General features: G+C 29.1%; 3 protein-coding genes across 3 annotated transcripts; all 3 read left to right on the top strand.

The window, feature by feature from the left end:
• Window positions 1–3809: 3809 nt before the first annotated feature.
• On the top strand, window positions 3810–7426 carry LOC120357862 (glutamate receptor ionotropic, delta-2-like). Its single transcript, XM_039449643.1, has 7 exons — window positions 3810–4439; window positions 4635–4964; window positions 5383–5536; window positions 5707–5918; window positions 6280–6369; window positions 6444–6607; window positions 6990–7426. The coding sequence occupies exons 1-7, from the start codon at window positions 3945–3947 to the stop codon at window positions 7330–7332; spliced, it is 1788 nt and encodes a 595-aa protein (XP_039305577.1). The 5' UTR covers window positions 3810–3944; the 3' UTR covers window positions 7333–7426.
• Window positions 7427–8473: 1047 nt separating this feature from the next.
• Window positions 8474–13620, top strand: LOC120357943 (glutamate receptor 1-like). Its single transcript, XM_039450004.1, has 8 exons — window positions 8474–8941; window positions 9457–9956; window positions 10116–10457; window positions 11008–11161; window positions 11325–11533; window positions 11891–11980; window positions 12051–12214; window positions 12634–13620. The coding sequence occupies exons 1-8, from the start codon at window positions 8779–8781 to the stop codon at window positions 12971–12973; spliced, it is 1962 nt and encodes a 653-aa protein (XP_039305938.1). The 5' UTR covers window positions 8474–8778; the 3' UTR covers window positions 12974–13620.
• A 777-nt stretch (window positions 13621–14397) lies between these two features.
• On the top strand, window positions 14398–19966 carry LOC120357769 (glutamate receptor ionotropic, delta-1-like). The gene is made up of 8 exons (XM_039449257.1): window positions 14398–14556; window positions 15177–15703; window positions 15898–16227; window positions 17151–17304; window positions 17438–17646; window positions 18042–18319; window positions 19233–19496; window positions 19819–19966. The coding sequence occupies exons 1-8, from the start codon at window positions 14406–14408 to the stop codon at window positions 19964–19966; spliced, it is 2061 nt and encodes a 686-aa protein (XP_039305191.1). The 5' UTR covers window positions 14398–14405.
• Window positions 19967–21142: the final 1176 nt, after the last annotated feature.

Here is a 21142-nt window from a genome sequence, read left to right as displayed (position 1 = left end):
CGTCGATAATAATGCTGTCCGTCTACTCCGCATCGTTTATCAGTTACTTAGCTCTTTGCACGCCCAAATTGCCTTTTTCCACTCTGCAGGGTTACGTTGAGGATGGCTCATACAAATTAATCGTTCTGCAAAACAGCGCTGAGTACGATGTCCCTAGCGTGAGTAAATTGTTATTTAAAGCTTAGAAATTACTTTGCGCAACAGCGACTTATCAGTCGCAAAAATTTCGGTTGAAGATAACAATCTCGCAATTGTATAACTGAGGAAAATTTTAAAAGTATTAAACAAAAATCTTAGTAATTTAGTAATTTTGTTTAGAAAATTAGGTATTTTTTAACTTAACTTTATTTATTGAAACTATGTTACTTCTTAAGTTTTTTAATATGTAAGTATTATTGGCAATAGTTTATAAAAAGATATTTTGTCTATATAATTAAAAAAAAAAATTTTTTTTTAATTTTCTTAAATTTTACAGCGTGTCAAGGATCCTGTATTCATTAAAATGTATGATTTACTTGAAAACAGGAAGAATTTACCTTTATCATTGTCGGAGGGATTTAAACAAGTTAGCAATACTTAATTAATTATTGGCATTAATTTCATTAATTAATTAAATTGATTCATGTCAATTCTCATGCAGATCTGCGAACGGACGGATTTGGCATTTTACACGACGGAGGTGTTCAAGGAGGCTATAAACATTTATATACAATGTAGGGTTGTATATATTGATACTGGAAGAATAGATAATATGGCGATAACTCTAACAAAAGGAAATCCTTACACTAATTTCATGAATTATCAGTAAGTCCCCCTTAAAAATACACATTTATATACTTATAAAGAGAAATATTTAATGTGTGTATATATATATATATATATATATATATATATATATATATATATATATATATATATACATTCTTTATATTAAATGTTTGATACTTATAAGTGTGGAGCGTTTATTATTGTTAATCTGTAAGAATACAATTTTTGAGGTAAAATTTTTTTTCTATTTTTATAAGCTTATGACAATTTTATTAAATTTTAATATTATTGAAATGATTAAACTTAAAAGAAAATTGTGCATTACATTTAGACTGAATCACTTAATTATGACTACGTTTTTCATTTCAAGAACATTTTAAACTTAAATATTTTTAAACATCTTTTATATTTTTCAGCTTGCGGCGATTTCAACTTAATGGCATTATGAGCAAGTTGAAGGAAAAATATCTTATAAGAAGTGATCCTCCGCGTAAGGTAATATTCGGAAACGTCGAATTGAGCGATGTAATGTCAATTTTGACGGTAGTGATAGGTAGTATGATTCTCGCACTATTTATCTTGATAATCGAGAAAGTGTATTATTCATTTAAAACTCGATCTGTAAGTACCAAACTGTCCATTAAAAAGTTTAATTATAGTCTCAACATAAAGAACAAATTGCAAAAGGAAAACAATGATAAAAAACTATTTCAAGAATTTAATAATAGACCGATTGGATATTGGCCATAATAAAAAATCTTTTGCAAATGTTAGGTTTTGGATATTCGAGAATTGTTTGTAAAACAGTACTTGTAACATACAATTATTTATTTTCTTAGAATTATTACTGTATTTTTTCTACAAATCTTTAAAAAGATATCATGCCAGAACACGTTTATATTACGTCATTTTATACACAGAGCTTTGTCTGGGCTGTCTCAACCACCTCTTCAATTGCGATCTTAAATTATGACTAATAAATATTAAATAAGTATCCTCTGACTTGTATCAAATATACTCTCCAGATAAGAATAAATGTATTAGTCACTGAAAATAAATAGTCTGATTTTTAGTGAATAATCTGATATACTTATAACTATATCATTCAGTGACATACCGTCTTTTGATGACAATACTTTGATTTGGTCAATGAAATCGTTTTCTTAATCGAATACACTGAAAAACAATGAATAGTCACTGATGATTACAGTTATAAGTACAACATTGCAAACTAGTAAGATTTTATTGATACAGATATAGACAGTATTGTATAAAGAATTGCATTATATTATAATAAATTTATTTCCTTATGTTACCAAGTTGTATGCTGTAAAACATAAATTCATGAAAAAATCGACTACATAAGAACTAATATACTAAAATTTGTTTTAGATACTTATGCTCGATTTTCATTTAGTAAAAAGAAAAATAAAGAATAGATTGTATTCAGAATTATAATAAAATATCCTGTATTAAATTTTAAAACCTTTCTGATCGTCAGTTTAAATTGTAATAAATGCTTAATAATTTATCATTAATTATTATATATTTCTAGACATTTGTAACAGGTTTTGATTGTTGAATAATTAAACTGTTTATGATACCAAATACGCAGATATCTTTGTCTTCAATGCACTGCAAATAAGAATAAAAGAAAGTATGTAGAATAGCTGTATTTAACGAAGAATTCTGAATTCGATTTCTTTTGCTATTTAAAACATTAAACATATTATTAGTTGGCAAGAGATAATCGCACATCCTCAAGCTTTGAGTATAACATACAAGATCTTTGATAATATAGAACCTTTTGATAAATAATACATTGATTGCTGACAACAGCAAACCTTGTTATTATGTTCTCCGAGGAGAAAATGAAAAACAACATGGATTATAAACTAGATACTCGGATCCGATAAATTCCTATTCGCGATGATCATCCTTCAGTCACCCGTTCGCACCCTTCAGTCGTGGTACTCTCACATTTTTTCCATTAACCCTCAGGCAGTGATAACAATGTTTTTTATTTTAAAAAATTCTGCAAATCATAGTTAGAATTTTTAGTAGGATGTGCAAATTAGAATAACGATTGGATTGTGTCTCTCTATTCCACTTGTTACAATTTACATAACAGATAATTCTTTGTACACAATTTATCGATTATTTATCGTAACAATAATTCAACGGGACGAAGTAGATATTTATTTTATATACAATAATATTTTACTTGCGTTCCTGCTTGCACTCTGCGCTTTGTGAAATGAAGTACATGACATCGCAATCGATCGCAGTACTTTTCCTCATGCTGAGCAGCAAACTGTTGACAGAGGGAATAGACATTAACAATTATTTCCGACTGATCAACGATGTTCACAGATACTATCGCACGACGCGTATTATTTTTGTGATATCTAGCAAATATGGTAAGTATAGAAAATAGTTTCCAGCAATCCTTTCTCATATAGCACCAATTAGTTTCTGACGAAAAGAAAGTTACCGATAACTTTTAAACAAATGTTGAATAATTTTACGTGTAAATTATTTTAGGTCTAAACGATATTATTTAATGTTAAAGGTATTTGTGAATAGTAAAGTTAAATTGAAAATTATTGATTATTATGGTTTAAAAATAATTTAATAATATTAACACATTATTAATGCAATATTATATAAAAAAATAAATAATTACTTATTTATTACTTATTGGGATTTTAACTATGGCGACCTCAATAAAGATATTTCAAGTCTATGTTCATACTACACACTCATATTTGAGAGTGTAGTATGAACATAGACATATATGGAATATCCTCATTAGAGCGGCTATAGTTAAAATTCCAATAATGAAATAATTTTATGCAGATATCAATTAATTATTTAACTTTACAGATATACGTACATATTCAGTTCTTAATACATTCTAATATTGCTATTAAGTAAATGATGAATAAATTTATCACAAAATTTTCAATTTTTAAAAATTCTTTTTTTAATTTTATTTTGTAAATTTAAATAAAAAGTATTAACTAAAATATAAGAAAAAAAATATCAAATCACTTTTAACATTAAAAATTCATCCATCAAGAAATTACATATTCATCTCATTTATGATTTAGAGAATATCTAATAGTGACGACACAAATTCTAAGTGAAATGCCGTGGATATCACAGATTTGAACATGACGACACTGGTGCACACGTGGACCCGAAAATTCTCACAGCACCGAGTTATGACTGTGACTAGAACTTTATCGGATCTGATGAGCGAGTACAAGGGGTACCAGCAGAACATCACGCGGCCGTTGTTCGTCATTCTTCTCGACACCGAGCAGACTATGATCGAGTTTAGCGTGACCACGAAGACCATAAAACCTATATCTTTCCCCTTCTGGCTCGTTATATTTCTTCAGCATCTTGGAAATAATCCTCTCGAAGAGTACTGCAGACATCCTACTGATAATGTATTTAACGTGGATTTTGGCACTCAGATGTTGGTCCTGTGCTACGATCGCCCAAACCTGGTCGAATGGTATGCCATTCGTGATAATCGCACCAGAACATTCGATCTAGCCACATGGACTCCCGACAAAGGTCTAATCTTGAAGACGCTGGAGAACGTTTACGCCAGGAGAAGCGACATGTTCGGCGACGTTATACGCGTGGGATCAGTAACCGTAAGTTTTAGTTTTTCTCAATCACCGTCATGAACTATTCTAACGTTGTAAAAAGCCAGAAATGGTCGTGAGCGACGACTTTTTAAGAAATAGTCGTTGCTCGCAAATTGTCATAATATTAGAATTTAGCGATGATCAATAAAAATAGATATAGACGAAAATTAACGTGAGATTTTTGTTAATAAATCCTCAAAGACGTCCCCGCTGGTCACACATAAGAATGATGGTACGCTCGGCGGATATCTTGGTACGCTGCTGACACAACTCAGCAAAGAGATGAATTTCACGGTAAAGTTTTTGAATCCGGTTGAGGCATTTGGCTGGTTGAATGAAGAGGGGACAGCTTGGACAGGTGTGATCGGCCAATTAATGGCTGATGAAGTTGATCTCGGCGTATCCGCGTTTACGAGGACAACCCGCAGACAAAATGTCGTCGACTTCACGATACCATTGACACGCTCGCATTATCGTCTCTATTATAAGGAGGTTAAAATTAACGAAGTGAACTGGTCCACGTACTTTAGGGTAATAATGACTTTTATTATTGGTGTATATCAAATATATAGTGTTAAATGTATTAATATTAGATATATTAAACTAATATTAAGTATAATGTTACGTATTTATTAAATTTGTATAATTATAAAATTATGAAAATTTAGAATTACACAAAGACTTTAAAGGCCAGTAAAACTATGCTGTACAAAAATACTTAATTCTGTATCTATACATATAATAAAATTAAAAATAAAATTATTAAAAATAAAATTAATATGTAAATTTTTTTAAGTTTGTTTAAATATATCTTTTTCTAAGAAAAGAAATAGCGTTAAGCTATTGTATTGTTAAGTTATTATGTAATTAAAGATTCCGTGCGCAAATAACAAAATTCATATAATAAATTATAATAAATAACTTTTTTCATCCACAATAAATTTTCTAGGCATTCAGCTTTGAAGTTTGGATATCATTAGTAATAATAATAGTTATCGCTACAATTATGTTGACTATTATGAAGGCAAAGGAGTTCTCGATAAATTTAATATTCGAAAACTATATTAAGGTTTGGGGAATTTATTGTCAACAGAGTCTGCCAGGTAAAGTTTACAATAGATGCTTAATATTTTATATAGCATAATTTTTCCATACTGTTAACTGCATACTGACTTTTTATGCAATTAATGCTTCAATATATGTCATATATGCTAAAATGTATATATTTGATTCTAGAATATAACGCATGTACATATTTTTTATGCGATCACAGGATTTCCTAAAGATTCACCAATGAGGTTGGCTTTTCTCTCGATTTATGCTTCATCAATAGTAACTTTGTCCATGTATTCTGCCTCTGCGATCAGCTATATCACGCTGTCTACTACGCACAAATCGCTTTTTACTACTTTGGAAGGTTTCGTTAAGGATGGTTCTTATAAATTTCTCGTATTGCTAAACAGCGCTGAATACGACCTTCCTAGTGTGAGTCTGCTTTAGAAAGTCTAGAAATTACATTGAGCAATTTATTAGTTGTAAAAATTTTAAATAAAAGTTTTATTGCGAATAATGCAGCCTCGCAATTATATTGCATGAAATTTTGAAATCATTTCACAATGTAAATAAATCTTAATAATTTAATAATCTAGTGTAAAGAACTTGAAAATAATTTTAAATATTAGAGAAGTTAATTTTATATTTGTTTCTATACTTTGAAAATATTTTATATTTTCATAATCAAAATATCACCGACAAGAGTTTATAAAGAATATATTCTATCCTGATTATATAATTAGAAAGAAATTTTATTATTCATCTTTTTATTTATCTTTTTCAAATTTTGCAGCGTACTAAGGACCCCGTGTTCATTAAACTGTATACATTAAAGGATGATAGAAAGAATTTACCAGCAACATTGTATGAAGGATTCGAACAAGTTAGCAATTTTAGATGATTATTAAAATTAACGGGATTAATTTAAATAAGTTGATTCACGTTATTCTTATGCAGATCTGCAGACGACCAAATGTCGCATTTTATACGACGATTTTGAACACAGCTTCCTTGGATCTTAATCTGAAATGTACGATAGGATATATTGGCTCTGGAAGAATCGATAATATGGGACTAATGCTACAGAAAGGTAGTCCGTACACTAGGTTCATAAATTATCAGTAAGTTTCAAGAATATATATTTATATAATTATAAAGAGATATGCTTCATTATTTAATGTAAATTTATTATTAAAGTAATATATACTTGTCATAAACTTTACTATTAAGTTGTTTCATGCTTGTAAATGTCGAGCGTTTATTACTGCATATCTTAAATTGACAAATTTTATTAATATTGTTAATGTGCAAAATTTATTTTTTAATAACTTTTAAGTTAAAAATTCTACATTTTGTCTTATATTTATAAGAATACGACAATGTCATTAATTTTTAATAATGTCAAAATTTTTAAATACAAAAAATGATGTATTTTTGTTGAATTACTTACAGTTACTTTTATTTTTTCAAGAATAAATTTTTAATATGTTTCATATTTTTTAGATTGCGGCGATTTAACCTTAATGGTGTTATGAACAAGTTGAAAAATGAATATATGTCACCAAATGTTCCTTTCAGTGGGACTGTTTTCGAAAATGTCAGTCTTGTAGACGTAACGCCGATTTTGACCATAGTGTTAGGAAGTATGATCCTAGCACTATTTATCTTGATATTCGAAAAAATATATAATTCGTTTAAAACTCGACTTGAAAAGAAGTTGTTTAGAGACATTAAAAAATTTAATAATACTGTCAACATAAGGAATAAATTGCAAAAGAGAAACAGTGATCTAAATCCAATACTTAAAAAATTTGATTATAGTAGACCGTTTGGATATTTGCCATAACAAAAAGAAAAGAACTGCTTTGAATGTTAAGTATATACAAAGACGTAAAATAATATCTACGATATATAATCACGTTTATAAATTTATGTATTAAGTGTAATAAAACATTTTAAGATTTATCACGTTGTTTTGGAAAAAAACAAATATTTTATAGAATTTTATAAAATTTATATTTATATTAGATAACAATTTAATAAATAGCGGAAATTTGATTACGTAATTTTCGTGTCTCCCGAAATCTCCGACAAAACGTCAGAGTTATCCGAATAACATATTTCTTGGGAGGTCTTTGCATGTGCATAAAACTAGGAGTTGCCATCCTTTTTGTTATGCATCTCACACCCGCTTTTCACTTTTCCACGCATTCGTGCTGACGTTCTCATTGTATGACGATTGAGATCTGTGTAAAACTAATATACTGAAATTTGTTTTAGATATTTTTATGCTCGATGCCCATTTAGTAAAAAGGAAAAACAAAGAATAGATTATTATTGTATATGCTATGTTAAATTTTAAAGACTTTTTGATCATCAATTTTAAATCACAGTAAGAGTTCAATAATTTATTATTATACATATTTATAGACAGTTGTAACAGGTTTTGTTTCTTGAATAATTGAACTGTTAACAAGGCATGTACGTAGATATAATTTTTATCTTTAATGCACTGCAAATAAAAACTAAAAAGGTATGTATAAAAAACTGTATGTATAATTGTTTAAGAAAGAGTTCTGAATTTGATTTTTTTTCTGTTATTAAATACATTAAATATGTTATTAGTTGCGAAAGATAATCGCACATCTTTATTCTTTGGATATAATGTACAAGATCTTTGATGATACACAAGCATTTCATAAACAATATCGATTTCTGACGTCAGCAAACCGTTATTATGCTCTTCGAGGAGAAAATGATAAATAACATGGATTACAAACTAGATCGTCGGATCCGATAAATTTCTATTCGCGATGATCGTCCTTCAGTCATTCGTTCGTATCGTTCAATCGTGGTACTTTCACGTTATTTCCATTAAACTTCAAGCGCCGAGCCACGTTTTTCATTTTAAAGGATTCAACGATTCATTGTTATCTTTAGTAAGATTTGCTTAGGATACTGATTCGATTGTGTTTGTTTATTTTTATTTGTTTCATAAGGAAAAATTCCTTGCACATAATTTTCATTTATTATGTACGCAACGATATTCATCTAGATAAAATAGATATTTATGTTTTAGTATGTAGTTTTTAAAGCTGAAAAAAAACCATTTTTTTCTTAATCTTTAGTGGATTTTCTTGGTAAATTTTTCAAATACATTTTGCTTTATCCGAAAAAATCTGCGGAAAAATTAAAAAACTCTGATTTTTTTCGAGCTTTTAAAACTAGGTATATTTTTTATACAGTTATAATTGTTTACTCAAGTTTTTGCTTTTGTTTTGCGCTTCGTGAAATGAAATGTATGATATCGCGATCGATCACAATACTTTTCCTCGTGTTGAGCACCAAATCGCTGACAGAAGGAATAGACATCAACAATTATTTCCTACTGATCAACGATGTTCACAGATATTATCGCACATCGTGTATTATTTTCGTGAGATCTGACAAATACGGTAAGTATAGAAAATAATTTCCGGCAATTCTTTCTCATATTGTATCAGTTAGCTTGTTATTAGCTTGTGAAAATAACGTTTCCACTAATTTTCCAACAAATATTGAGTAATTTTATTTGCAAATTATTTTAGTCTTACATGATATTATTTAACGTTAAAGATATATATATATATATATATATATATATATGTCTATGTATATATATATATATATATATATATATATATATGTCTTGTATATGCATAGGTTTAATTTTTTAAACATTCTGTGATTGCTGCTTAATAATAAGATGAATAAATTAATCACAGACTTTTCAATTTTGTAGAATTTCTTTTTCTTGTGAATTTGAGAAAGTAAATTGAATGAAATGTAAAAAGCAATTGAATCATTTTTTTAACTTTAAAAATTCATCCTTTAAGAAATTATTTTTTTATCTCATTTGCGGTTTAGACAATATTTAATATTAACAACATAAATTTTAAATAAAATGCCGTGTTTAATATGAATATCACAGATTTGAACATGACGGCACCGGTGTATACGTGGTCTTACAAACTCTCACAGCAGCGAGTCATGACTGCAACCAGAACTTTCTCGGACTTGACGAGCGAGTACGATAGGTACCAGAAGAATATCACGCGGCCGTTGTTCGTCGTTCTTCTCGATACCGAAGAGACCATGATCGAGTTTAGCGTGACCACGAAGACCATAAAACCTATGTCTTTTCCCTTCTGGCTCGTTATGTTTCTTCAGTTTCCTGGAAATCCTCTCGAAAAGTACTGCAAACACCCTACCAATAATGTATTCAACGTGGACTTCGGTACCCAGATGCTAGTCCTGTGCTACGATCGCCCAAATTTGATCGAGTGGTACGCCATTCGTGATAATCGTACCAGAACGTTCGATCTAGCTACGTGGTCTCCCGACACAGGTATGATTTTGAGGACGCTGGAGCATATCTACGTCAGGAGAAGCGACATGTTCGGCGACGTAATGCGCGTGGGGTCAGTAAGCGTAAGTTTTTACGATTATTGTCATACTCTGACGTTGCAAATTAGAAATAATTATAAGCAATATTTGAAAAAATAATTGCTTCGTAAGTTATCATGATATTAGATTTTAACGATGGTTAATAAGTAAATTAACTTGAATTTTGTTAATAAATGTTCGAAGAACTCACCACTGATCTCGCACGAGAATCATACGCTTGGCGGAATGTTTGGTGCGCTGCTGACTGGTGCGCTGCTGACAGAACTTAGCAAAGTGATGAATTTTACGGTAAAAGTTCTGGATCCATTAGAGGGATTTGGCGCGTTGAATGAGCACAGGACAGGTTGGACAGGTGTAGTTGGTCAAATACTAACCAACGAAGCCGATTTTGGCGTCTCCTCGTTTACGAGGACAATCGAGAGACAAGATGTCGTTGACTTTACGGTAACATTGATACGGTCGAAGTACTACCTCTTTTATAAGCAGGCAGATATCGATGACGTGACCTGGTCCACGTACTTTAGAGTAATCATTTTCATTATTAATGTATATTAATTAGCATTAAGTGTATTAATTTTAGGTATATATTAAAATTGTATAATCTATAATTATAAAATTGCAAACACTTGAAACTACATTAAGGATTTTAAAGCTCAATAAGACTATATTATATATTAAGAGAAAAAATTTACTAAATTTTAATATATATGTTTGAATAATACTGAAACATTATTTATTTACCCAAATTTTTACTTTATAAGAAAAAGTTATTACTTGAATTAAATTAGTGTTTTTTATACTAAATAATTTTATATTTATACATTTAGTAAATATTTCATTAAGATTATTGTAATAAATATTTATTAAAATTTATTAATTTTTTTCTCACTGCATAAAGACTCAATTCTGTACTTGCATATATAATAAAATTAAAAATAATTATCTAAGATTATTTTAATACATATTTTTTTCAGAAGAAAAACATTAAGATAATTTACGTAATTAAAAACTCCGCACGCGTATAACAAAGCTCAATAGAATAAATAGCTTTTATCTTATACTATGTATTTTCTAGACATTCAGCTTTGAAGTGTGGATATCAATAGTAATATTAATAATAATCGCTACAATTATTTTGACTATTATGAAGACAAAGCGATTTTCGACGACTTCAATATTCGAAAACTATACTAAAGTTTGGGGCATTTATTGTCAGCAGAGTCTACCAGGTAACGTTTACTATAGATACTTAATATTTATCTGACACATCTTTTCCATATTGTTAGTGACGTTTGATGTAATTAATGTATCAATATATATTATATATGCTAACATATATACATATTTGTTTCTAAAGCCTAACGCATGTATATTTATTTTATGCGATCACAGATTTTCCCAAAGAGTCACCAATGAGATTGGTTTTTCTTTCGGTCTATGTTTCATCGATAACAGCTATGGCCATGTATTCCGCTTCGGTAATCAGCTCTCTCGCGACTTCTACGCCTAAATTGCTTTTTTCTTCTATGGAAGATTTCGTTAACGATGGTTCTTACAAATTTCTCGTAGCGTTAAACAGCGCCGAGTACGAACTTCCTAAAGTGAGTTCGAATTTTTTAAAACCTAAAAATTACGTTGCACAATTTATTATTTGTAAAAATTTTAAATAAAATTTTTATTGTGAATAAAAATAGTCTCGCCATTATATGTAATTGACAAGATTTTGAAAGCATTACATAATGTAAACAAACCTTAGTAATTTAATAATTTTATTTAAAGAATTTGACAATAATTTTAAACTAGAAAACTTAATTTTATCTGTTTCTCAAATATTTTATATCATTATAACACAAATATTATTGGTAAGAGCTTATAAAAAGCATAATCTATTCCGATTATATTTTTCATAACTGAAAAGAAAAAACAATTTTTTTATTTATCTTTTTCAAATTTTACAGAATACCAAGGATGCCGTGTTCATTAAACTGTATACATTAAGGGATAAAAAAAAGTATTTACCTTCGTCGTTGTTGGAAGGACTTAAACAAGTTAGCAATTTCACATAATTTATAAAATCAATTGCATTGATTTAAGTTGTTTTATGTCATTCTTCTATAGATATGCAATCGAGAACGCGTGGCGTTTTACACAACGGAGTTTCACAAAGAATCTTTGCATTATAAAATGCAATGTACGACAGGACGTGTTTCTACTGGAAGATATTCTAATATAGGATTTATATTAGCAAAAGGAAGTCCTTACACTAGTTTTATAAATTATCAGTAAGTCCCAAGTATACATATTTATAATATAATAAAGAGATATGCTTTATTATCCTATGTAAATTTATTATTAAAGAGACGATATCATATTTTTTAGTATTAAAGGGCTGCTGAAGTGACACATCTTCAGCATCCCTTTAAGTTGTTTGATGCTTGTAACTGTCAAATATTTATTACTAAATATTGTAAATCGATTGATTTGATTAATATCCTAAATGCGTAAAAATGTAACTTTTTAGTCATTTTTAACTTAAAATTCCATGTTTTGTCTTATATTTATAAGAATATGACAAGAATATTATTATTTTAAATCTTGTTGAAATTATGAAATTACAAAAAATTGTGTATTCAGATTGAATCACTTACGATTACTTTTATTTTCAAGAATAAATACTTTGAATATCTTTCACATTTTTTAGCCTTCGGCGATTTAGAGTTCAAGGTGTTATCAGCAAGTTGAAGAATGAACATATGCGAGCAAATGTTCCTCTAAGTGAGACTATTTTCGAAAATGTTAATTTGCAAGCAGTAGCGCCAATTTTGACCATAGTGATAGGAAGTATGATCCTAGCACTATTTATCTTGATAATCGAGAAACTGTATTATTCGTTTAAAACTCGATCTGAAAACAACAAACTGTTCATTAAAAAATTTAGTAATAATCTCAAAGTAAAGAATAAATTTCAAAAGAGTAACATTGATTTAAATCTAATGCTTAAAGAATTTTATTATAATAGACCATTTGGATATTTGCCATAACAAAAAAAAAAGAATTGCTTTGAATGTTAGGTATATACAAGAACGTAAAATAATATTTGCGATATGTAATCACGTTTATTAATTTATTTAGTATTTTCTTACATATCATTAAATTGCTCACAGATCTTTGTATGGGCTGTTTCAATTACCTTTTAAATTCTGGATAATAAATATTGAACAGATTTTGGTTTCACGATCTATTAATAATAAATGCAAGTTGAATAGTTGCTATTGACACACTAACAACACTCTGACTTGTATTTATTATACCGTATGTATTATGTAAAAAAGGTTTTTATTATATTATAATAGCTTTATTTTCTTATATTATAATACTAAATTGTATACTGTAAAACATAAATTCATAAGATGTTTGATTGTAAGAACTAATATATTGGAATTTGTTTTAAATGCTTTTATGCTCGAGTCCCATTTAGTAAAAAGGAAAAAAAAGTAAATAGATTGTGTATAGGATTATTATCGAATACGCTATGTTAAATTTTAAAGCCTTTCCGATCATCAATTTAAATTGCATTGAAAGCTTAATAATTTATTATTAACCATTATACATTTATAGACAGTTGTAACAGGTTTTGCTTCTTGAATAATTAAACTGTTCATGATAAACGAGGCATATACACAGACATCTTTGTCTTCAATAAACAGCAAATAAAAGAATAAAAGAAAATATGTAGAAAATTTAAGCATGTGAGTAGTTGAAGAAAAAATCTGAATTTGATTTCTTTTTGCTATTAAATATGTTAAACGTGTTATTAGTTGGCAAAAGATAATCGCACATTCTCATGCTTTGAATAAAGCATAATACACAAGATTTTTGATATAGTATTAGTCTTTGAATAATAATATCGATTGCTGTTAACAGCAAACCTTGTCATGTTTTCCAAGGAGAAAATAATATACAACATGGATTACGAACTAAATCGTCGGAGCCAATTAATTCTCATTCGCGATGCTTGCACTTCAGTCATCCGTTAGTATTCTTCCATCATCAAGCCACGTTTTTCATTTTAAAGGATTCTGCGATTTATTGTTATTTTTAGTAAGATTTGCCATTTAGACTGATTCGATTGTGTCTGTCCATTCTCACATGTTTCACAAGGGATAATTTCTTGTACATAATTTATTATTAATTATTTACGTAACAATGTCCATCTTGACGAAACAAATATTTATGTTTCAGTATAGTTTTAAAAGCTTGGAAAAATCGTATTTCTCTCATTTTTTTCTGTGGAATTTCTTGATTGTATATAAATTTTTTCAATAAATTTTGTTTTATTGAAAAGTAATCAAGAAAATCTGCTGCAAAATTGAGAAGCTTCAATTTTTTTCGAACTTTTAAAACTATATTTTTAATACAGTAATAGTTTACCTGAGTTCCTGCTTTCATTCTGAGCTTTGTGAAATGAAGTACATGACACCACGATTGATCGCAATACTCTTCGTGCTGAGCAGTAAACCGCTTACAGACGGAATAGACATCAACAATTATTTCCGACTGATCAACGACGTTCACAGATACTATCGCACGTCGTGTATTATTTTCGTGAGATCTAGCAAATACGGTAAGTATAGAATATAGTTTCCGGCAATCCTTTCTCATATTGCACTAGTTAATTTGTTATTATAGCTAGCGCAAAGAAAGTGTTTATGCTAACTTTCAAACAAATATTAATTTCATTTGCAAATTATTTTAGTACTACAAGATATTATTTAATGTTAAAGATATCTGCCGACAGTAAAGTTAAATTATAAATTATAAATTAATGATTACTGTGTTTAAAAATGGTTGAATAATTATTAACAACACGTTATAAAATAATTCAATATTTTTTTATTGAAAAATAAATAATTATGTGTTATTAAATTTATAATAGAATCATTTTATACAGATACTATTTAATTATATGCTTTAACTTCAGAGATGTACATATATGTTCAGTTTTTAAAATTCTAATATTGCTACTAAGTTATATGATGAATAAATTCATCATAAAATTTTTAATTTTGTAAAATTCTTTTCTTTGTTTTATTTTGTAGATTTAAATAAAAAGTACTGAATAAAATGTTTAAAAAAGCACTAAATTACTTCTAACTTTAAAAATTTCTCCTATAAGAAATTATTTTTTTATCTTATTTGCGGTTTAGACAATATTTAATATTAACAACACAAATTTTAAGTGAAATGCCGTGTTTGATATGGATATCACAGATTTGAACATGACGACACTGGTGCACACGTGGTCCCGAAAATTCTCACAGCAACGAGTCATGACTGTGACCAGAACTTTCTTGGATTTGATGAACGAGTACAAGGGGTACCAGCAGACTGTCACGCGACCGTTGTTCGTCGTTCTCCTCGACATCGAGGAGACCATGAGCGAGTTTGCTATGATCACGAAGACCATAAAACCTATATCTTTCCCCTTCTGGCTCGTTATGTTTCTTCAGTATCCTGGAAATCCCCTCGAGAAATATTGCAGATATCCTAGCAATAATATATTTAACGTGGATTTTGGCACTCAGATGCTGGTCCTCTGTTACGACTGCTCAAACCTAGTCGAATGGTACGCCATTCACGATAATCGAACCAGAACGTTCGATCTAGCTACATGGTCTTCCGATAAAGGTCTGATTTTGAGGACGCTAGAGAATTTCTACGGCAGAAGAAGCAACATGTTTGGCGACGTTATACGTGTGGCGTCAGTAAGCGTAAGTTCGTGCTTTTCTCGATCACTGTCGTGAGTTAATCTAACGTTACAAAAAATCAGAAAAGTTTGTGAGCGATGATCTTTTAAAAAAGAGTCGTCTTGCAAATTGTCACGATATTAGAATTTAGTGATGATCAATAGATAGATGCAATAGGCGTAGATTAACGTGACATTTTTGTTGATACATGCTCGAAGAAGTGGTCGCCATTGGTCTCACATGAGAATAGTATGCTCGGGGGATATCTTGGTATGTTGCTGACAGAACTCAGCAAAGAGATGAATTTTACGGTAAAGCTTTTGGATCCGGAGAAGGCATTTGGCTGGTTTAATGAACAACGGACAGGTTGGACAGGTGTGATCAACCAATTAATTGTTAACGAAGCTGATCTCGGCGTCTCCTCGTTTACGTTGAAACACCGCAGACTAAATGTCGTCGACTTCACGTTACCATTGATACGGTCGACATATCGCCTTTATTTTAAACAACCCGATATCGATGACGTGAACTGGTCCATGTACTTCATGGTAATAATGATCTTTATAATTGATGTATATTAAAGAGCATCAAGTGTATTAATATTAGGTTAATGTATGTTAAAGTTGTACAATTTTATACAGTTACGAAAATTTCTTCTCTTTATCTTTATCTTTTTCCGTATTTAAAAACTCCTTTCTTCTTTCTCCTATTATTTTTTATTATTTTATTTCTTTTCTTTTTTATATTCAACGTTTTATAATATCTATCCGTCTATTACATGTGATTTTTCCTGAAAGACAAGAAAAAAAAAAATATTTTATTAAATAATCTCCCTAAAAGTTATAGCGATAGTCTCGCGCAGCGAAAGAAACTCCGCTCACCCAAGGCGCGCGTGCACGCCGGTTAAAAGCCCCTACTCGGGTCTTTGACCGCACGTGATCACGTGAGACAGGCGCACGTGCTTGCCGTCTGGGCCGCCTCCCCACTCTTCGTCGGCCGAGGATAGTGGGGAGGCGGCCCAGACGGAACGCACGTGCCTGTCTGACGGGGCCGTGCTGCGGTCAATAACCCGAGTGGGAAGGCTTTAAACGGCATGCACGCGGCTAAGCGGAGTCTCTCACTGCGCGAGACTAGCACAACTTTCAGAGAAAACTTGCATCACACCGCGTTACAAATTCTTGTAACTTTATAATTTTATAATTATAAAATTATTACAATTTATTATTACAATTTATTTATTATTACAATTTGCACAAAAATTTTAAAGACTAGTAAAACTATGCTAAACAAAGATTTAGTTCTATACGTGCACATATAATAAAATTAGAAGTAAAATTATTTAAGTTTATTTAAATATATCTTTTTCTGAAAAGAGAGAAGTAGCGTTAAAATTATTTACGTAGATTTTGTACACGGATAACGCAATTTATTACAATAAATAACTTCTTACTTTCTTTGATAAATTTTCTAGGCATTCAGCTTCGAAGTTTGGATATCATTAATAATATTAATAATTATTGCTACAATTATGTTGACTATTATGCAGACAAAGAAATTCTCGATAAATTTAATATTTGAAAACTATATTAAAGTTTGGGGGATTTATTGCCAGCAGAGTCTGCCAGGTAACTATAGATACTTAATATTTATGTAGTATAATTTTTCCCATATTGTTTTATACAGTTATATATGCTAAAATATGTATATTTGGCTTTAAAACCTAACGCATGTATATATATATATTTTATACAATTACAGGATTTCCTAAAGAGTCACCAATAAGAATGGCTTTTCTTTCGATTTATGTTTCATCGATAATAACTATGGCTATATATTCTGCCTCGGTGATCAGCTATTTAACGACTTCTACGCAAAAATTGGTTTTTTCCACTTTGGATGAATTTGTTGTGGATGGCTCTTTCAAATTTCTCGTATTGCTAAACAGCGCGGAGTACGATCTTCCTAGTGTGAGTCTGCTTTAAAGACTAAAAAAATTACGTTGAGCAATTTATCAATTGTAAAAATTTTAATTGAAAGTTTGAATAAGCGAATAAAGACAGTCTCGTAGTTATAGTTTATAAAATTTTGAAATTATTACACAATGTAAATAAATGTTAGCAATTTTATTTATAGAATTTGGAAATAATTTTAAACATTAGAGAAGATAATTTTATCTGTTTCTATAGTTCTTAAATATTTTATATTCTTATAACGCAAATATTACTTTCGCTAGAGTTTATAAAGTTTACACATATTCTATTTTGATAATATTATTGGAAAAATTGTGTATTTATTTTTTTCAAATTTTACAGAATATTAAAGACCCCTTGTTTATTAAACTGTATACATTAAGAGATGAAAGGAAGAATTTACCAGCAACATTGTCGGAAGGATTCAAACAAGTAAGCAATATTACATAATTAATGAAATCATTGGCATTAATTTAAATAAATCGGTTGACGTCATTCTTATGCAGATCTGCGAACGACAAAATGTGGCGTTTTACACCTCAAAGTTGAACAAAGAGTCTTCTCAACTTAATCTGCAATGTACGATAGGATATGTTAATTCTGGAAGAATCGAGGATATTGCACTAATACTACCAAAAGGAAGTCCTTACACTAGGTTCATAAATTATCAGTAAGTCTTAAGTATACATATTTATATACTTTTAAGACGGAATGTTTCATTATTTAATGTAAATTTATTATTAATCCTTTGTTCGAAAATAAGTTTGATTATTAAAAGTAAAAATAATGCAATTGGTAGAAGTGAAAATTACTGACGTTGCGTTTAGTTTCTTCCAACAGTAAAGTCAATAGACGATCTCGAATAGTTCGAAACGTCATAAAGATTTTCAGGTTCAAAATTGCGGACATTTAAACGTTACCGCAAGCTTGTAGTAACATTGTAGAAATCTTTTATAACTTTCATACAATATTACAATGTTTCAATGTAATGTTTATGCAACGTTTTTTTAATTTTTCAATGCTGGCTTATGACTCTAACCTTCACTTTTTATAACAAATGTTATATTAATGATTAATATTATTAAAATATGGATTTTTTTATTTTAACCTTTTTCCCTTCTTTTTTCCTTTCTTCTCTTCATCTTCACCTTTTTTCCATATTTAAAAACTGTTTTCTTCCTTTTTCTTTCACTTTTTATTATTTTATTTCTTTTTTTTATATCCAACGTTTTTATAATGTCTATTACATGTGGCTTTTCCTGGGTGACAGAAAAGAAAATAATATTTTATTAAATAAATTTTTATTTCCATATCAAAATTTTAAAATATTACACCTAATCCAGCGATTATTAATAAATTGTAATAATTTTTTTAAAAAAAGAAAAAATGAAGGGAAAGAATTTAAAATGAAAAAAATCTATATTTTAATAATATATTTATAAGTATGTAACAATGTCATTAATTTTTAATAGTGTTGAAATTCTGAAATACAAAAAAATGCTACATTACGCTCAGATTGCATCACTTACGATTACTTTATTTTTTCAAGTACAAATACTTTAAATATCTTTCATATTTTTTAGCTTGCGGCGATTTAGGTTTAATGGTATTCTGAGCAAATTGGAGAATGAATATATACCAAGAAATGTTCCTCTGCGTCAGACTATTTACAAAAATGTGAATTTGCAAGCAGTAACGCCGATTTTAACAATAGTAATATCTAGTATGATTCTCGCATTATTTATCTTGATAATTGAAAAATTGCATTATTTATTTAAAACTCGATCCAAAAACAATGAACTGTTCAATCAAACATTTAGCCATAATCTCGACATAAAGAATAAATTGCAAATAATAAACAAAGATTTAAATCTAAATTTAAAGAATTTTATTATAATAAACAGATTGGATATTGACCATAATGAGAAAAAAAACTGCTTTGAATGCTAGATATATACAAACAAAACAATACGTTATCACGTTTATCAATTCATGTGTAATTTTAAGATATATTATAGCATGTTGTTTTGGAAGAAAACAAATATTTTATGCAATTTTAATTTATATTAGATTACAATTTAATAAATAGCGAGAGTTTGATAACGCAATTTTTGAAATGCTCAAAAAATTATAAAAAATTATAAAAACGATATTCAGATGTGTATGCAGGCACGAATTAGGCTTTGTGTCTCCCAAAAAACGTCAGAGTTATCTGAATAACATATTTCCTGATAGATCTTTGGAGGTGCATAGAAGTAGTTGTTCTTTTGTTATGTATCACATACCCGCTTTTTATTCTTCACGTAGTCTTACCTAGGTTTTCATTGTTCTACGACTTAAAGGTCTCAATAAACAATAGCCAATAAACGTCGATGCATTTTACTGGAAAATTGAAATAACTTTTCTTGTACCTATACCTACAACCTCTTAGCTGTGATTCCTTAGTAATAAGGATGATCTTTCGTGGCTCCAATAAAATAAATCTGGTATTTCTCGCTGCAAATTGCTTTTTTCATCGAATATTTTATCGCTATGTTAAATTTTAAAACCTTGTTAATCATCAATTTGAACCGCAGTGAAAGCTTAATAATATATCATTAATCATTATATATTTATAGACAGTTGTAACAGGTTGTTTCTTGAATAATTAAACTGTTCATAATAACGAGACATACACGTAGATGCCTTTATCTTCAATGCACTGTATAAAATATAAAACAAAATATATAAAAAAAATTAATTAATCAGTGTTTAAAAAAGTGTTCTGAATTCGATAATTTTCTGCTATTAAATATTTTAATAATGTTATTAAATGGTAAAAGATAATCACACATTTTCTTGTTTTGGATATAACATACAAGATCTTTGATAATATATAAACGATGATATAAATAATATTGATTGCTGACGTCAGCAAACCTCGTTATTGTGTTCTCTGAAGAAAAAATGATAAACAACATGAATTACGAACTAGATTCTCGGATCCGATAAATTCCCATTCGTGATGATCATCCGTCAGTCTGTTCGTATTCTTGAATAGTGGTACTCTTAGATTTTGATCAATTTTTAGGCGTCGTATCACTTTTTCCATTTTAAAGGATTCTGTGATTTATTGTTATTTTTAGTAAACTTTGCCACTTAAGACATACTGATTCAATTGCGTCTGTTCATTCTCGTCTTTTTCAATTTACATAAATGATAGTTCTTTGCACCAAATTTATCATTAATTATTTACGTAACGATACCCATTTGAACAAAACAGATATTTATATTTTAGTTTTAAAATCTTAGAAAAATCGTTTTTTTTTCAATTTTTCCATAAATTTTTTTAGTTATACTTGAATTACTCCAATAAATTTTGAAAAATTGAAAAGTTCCAAATTTTCCGAGTTTTTAAAACTATATTTTTTATACGGTAATAGTTTATTTGAGTTCTTGCTTTCATTCTGTGCTTTTTGAAATGAAATACTTGACATTACAATCGATCGCAATA

Source organism: Solenopsis invicta, chromosome 5, assembly GCF_016802725.1.
Source record: "Solenopsis invicta isolate M01_SB chromosome 5, UNIL_Sinv_3.0, whole genome shotgun sequence".
Taxonomy (NCBI): Eukaryota; Metazoa; Arthropoda; class Insecta; order Hymenoptera; family Formicidae; genus Solenopsis; species Solenopsis invicta.
Note: the sequence above shows the minus strand (reverse complement) of the source record. Positions and strands in the feature narration are given on the sequence as shown.

What these genes read in the sequence shown, in the direction of transcription:
- LOC120357862 (XM_039449643.1), top strand. Translation starts at nt 3,945, where the DNA reads ATGACGACACTGGTGCACACGTGGACCCGAAAATTCTCACAGCACCGA. An exon ending in ACTGGTCCACGTACTTTAGG is followed by an intron (nt 4,965 to 5,382) that starts GTAATAATGACT and finishes TAAATTTTCTAG; the next exon opens with GCATTCAGCTTTGAAGTTTG. An exon ending in ACTAGGTTCATAAATTATCA is followed by an intron (nt 6,608 to 6,989) that starts GTAAGTTTCAAG and finishes CATATTTTTTAG; the next exon opens with ATTGCGGCGATTTAACCTTA.
- LOC120357943 (XM_039450004.1), top strand. Translation starts at nt 8,779, where the DNA reads ATGAAATGTATGATATCGCGATCGATCACAATACTTTTCCTCGTGTTG. An exon ending in CGTGAGATCTGACAAATACG is followed by an intron (nt 8,942 to 9,456) that starts GTAAGTATAGAA and finishes TGAATATCACAG; the next exon opens with ATTTGAACATGACGGCACCG. An exon ending in ACTAGTTTTATAAATTATCA is followed by an intron (nt 12,215 to 12,633) that starts GTAAGTCCCAAG and finishes CACATTTTTTAG; the next exon opens with CCTTCGGCGATTTAGAGTTC.
- LOC120357769 (XM_039449257.1), top strand. Translation starts at nt 14,406, where the DNA reads ATGACACCACGATTGATCGCAATACTCTTCGTGCTGAGCAGTAAACCG. An exon ending in TTGCCAGCAGAGTCTGCCAG is followed by an intron (nt 17,305 to 17,437) that starts GTAACTATAGAT and finishes ATACAATTACAG; the next exon opens with GATTTCCTAAAGAGTCACCA. An exon ending in CGGAGTACGATCTTCCTAGT is followed by an intron (nt 17,647 to 18,041) that starts GTGAGTCTGCTT and finishes AAGAGATGAAAG; the next exon opens with GAAGAATTTACCAGCAACAT.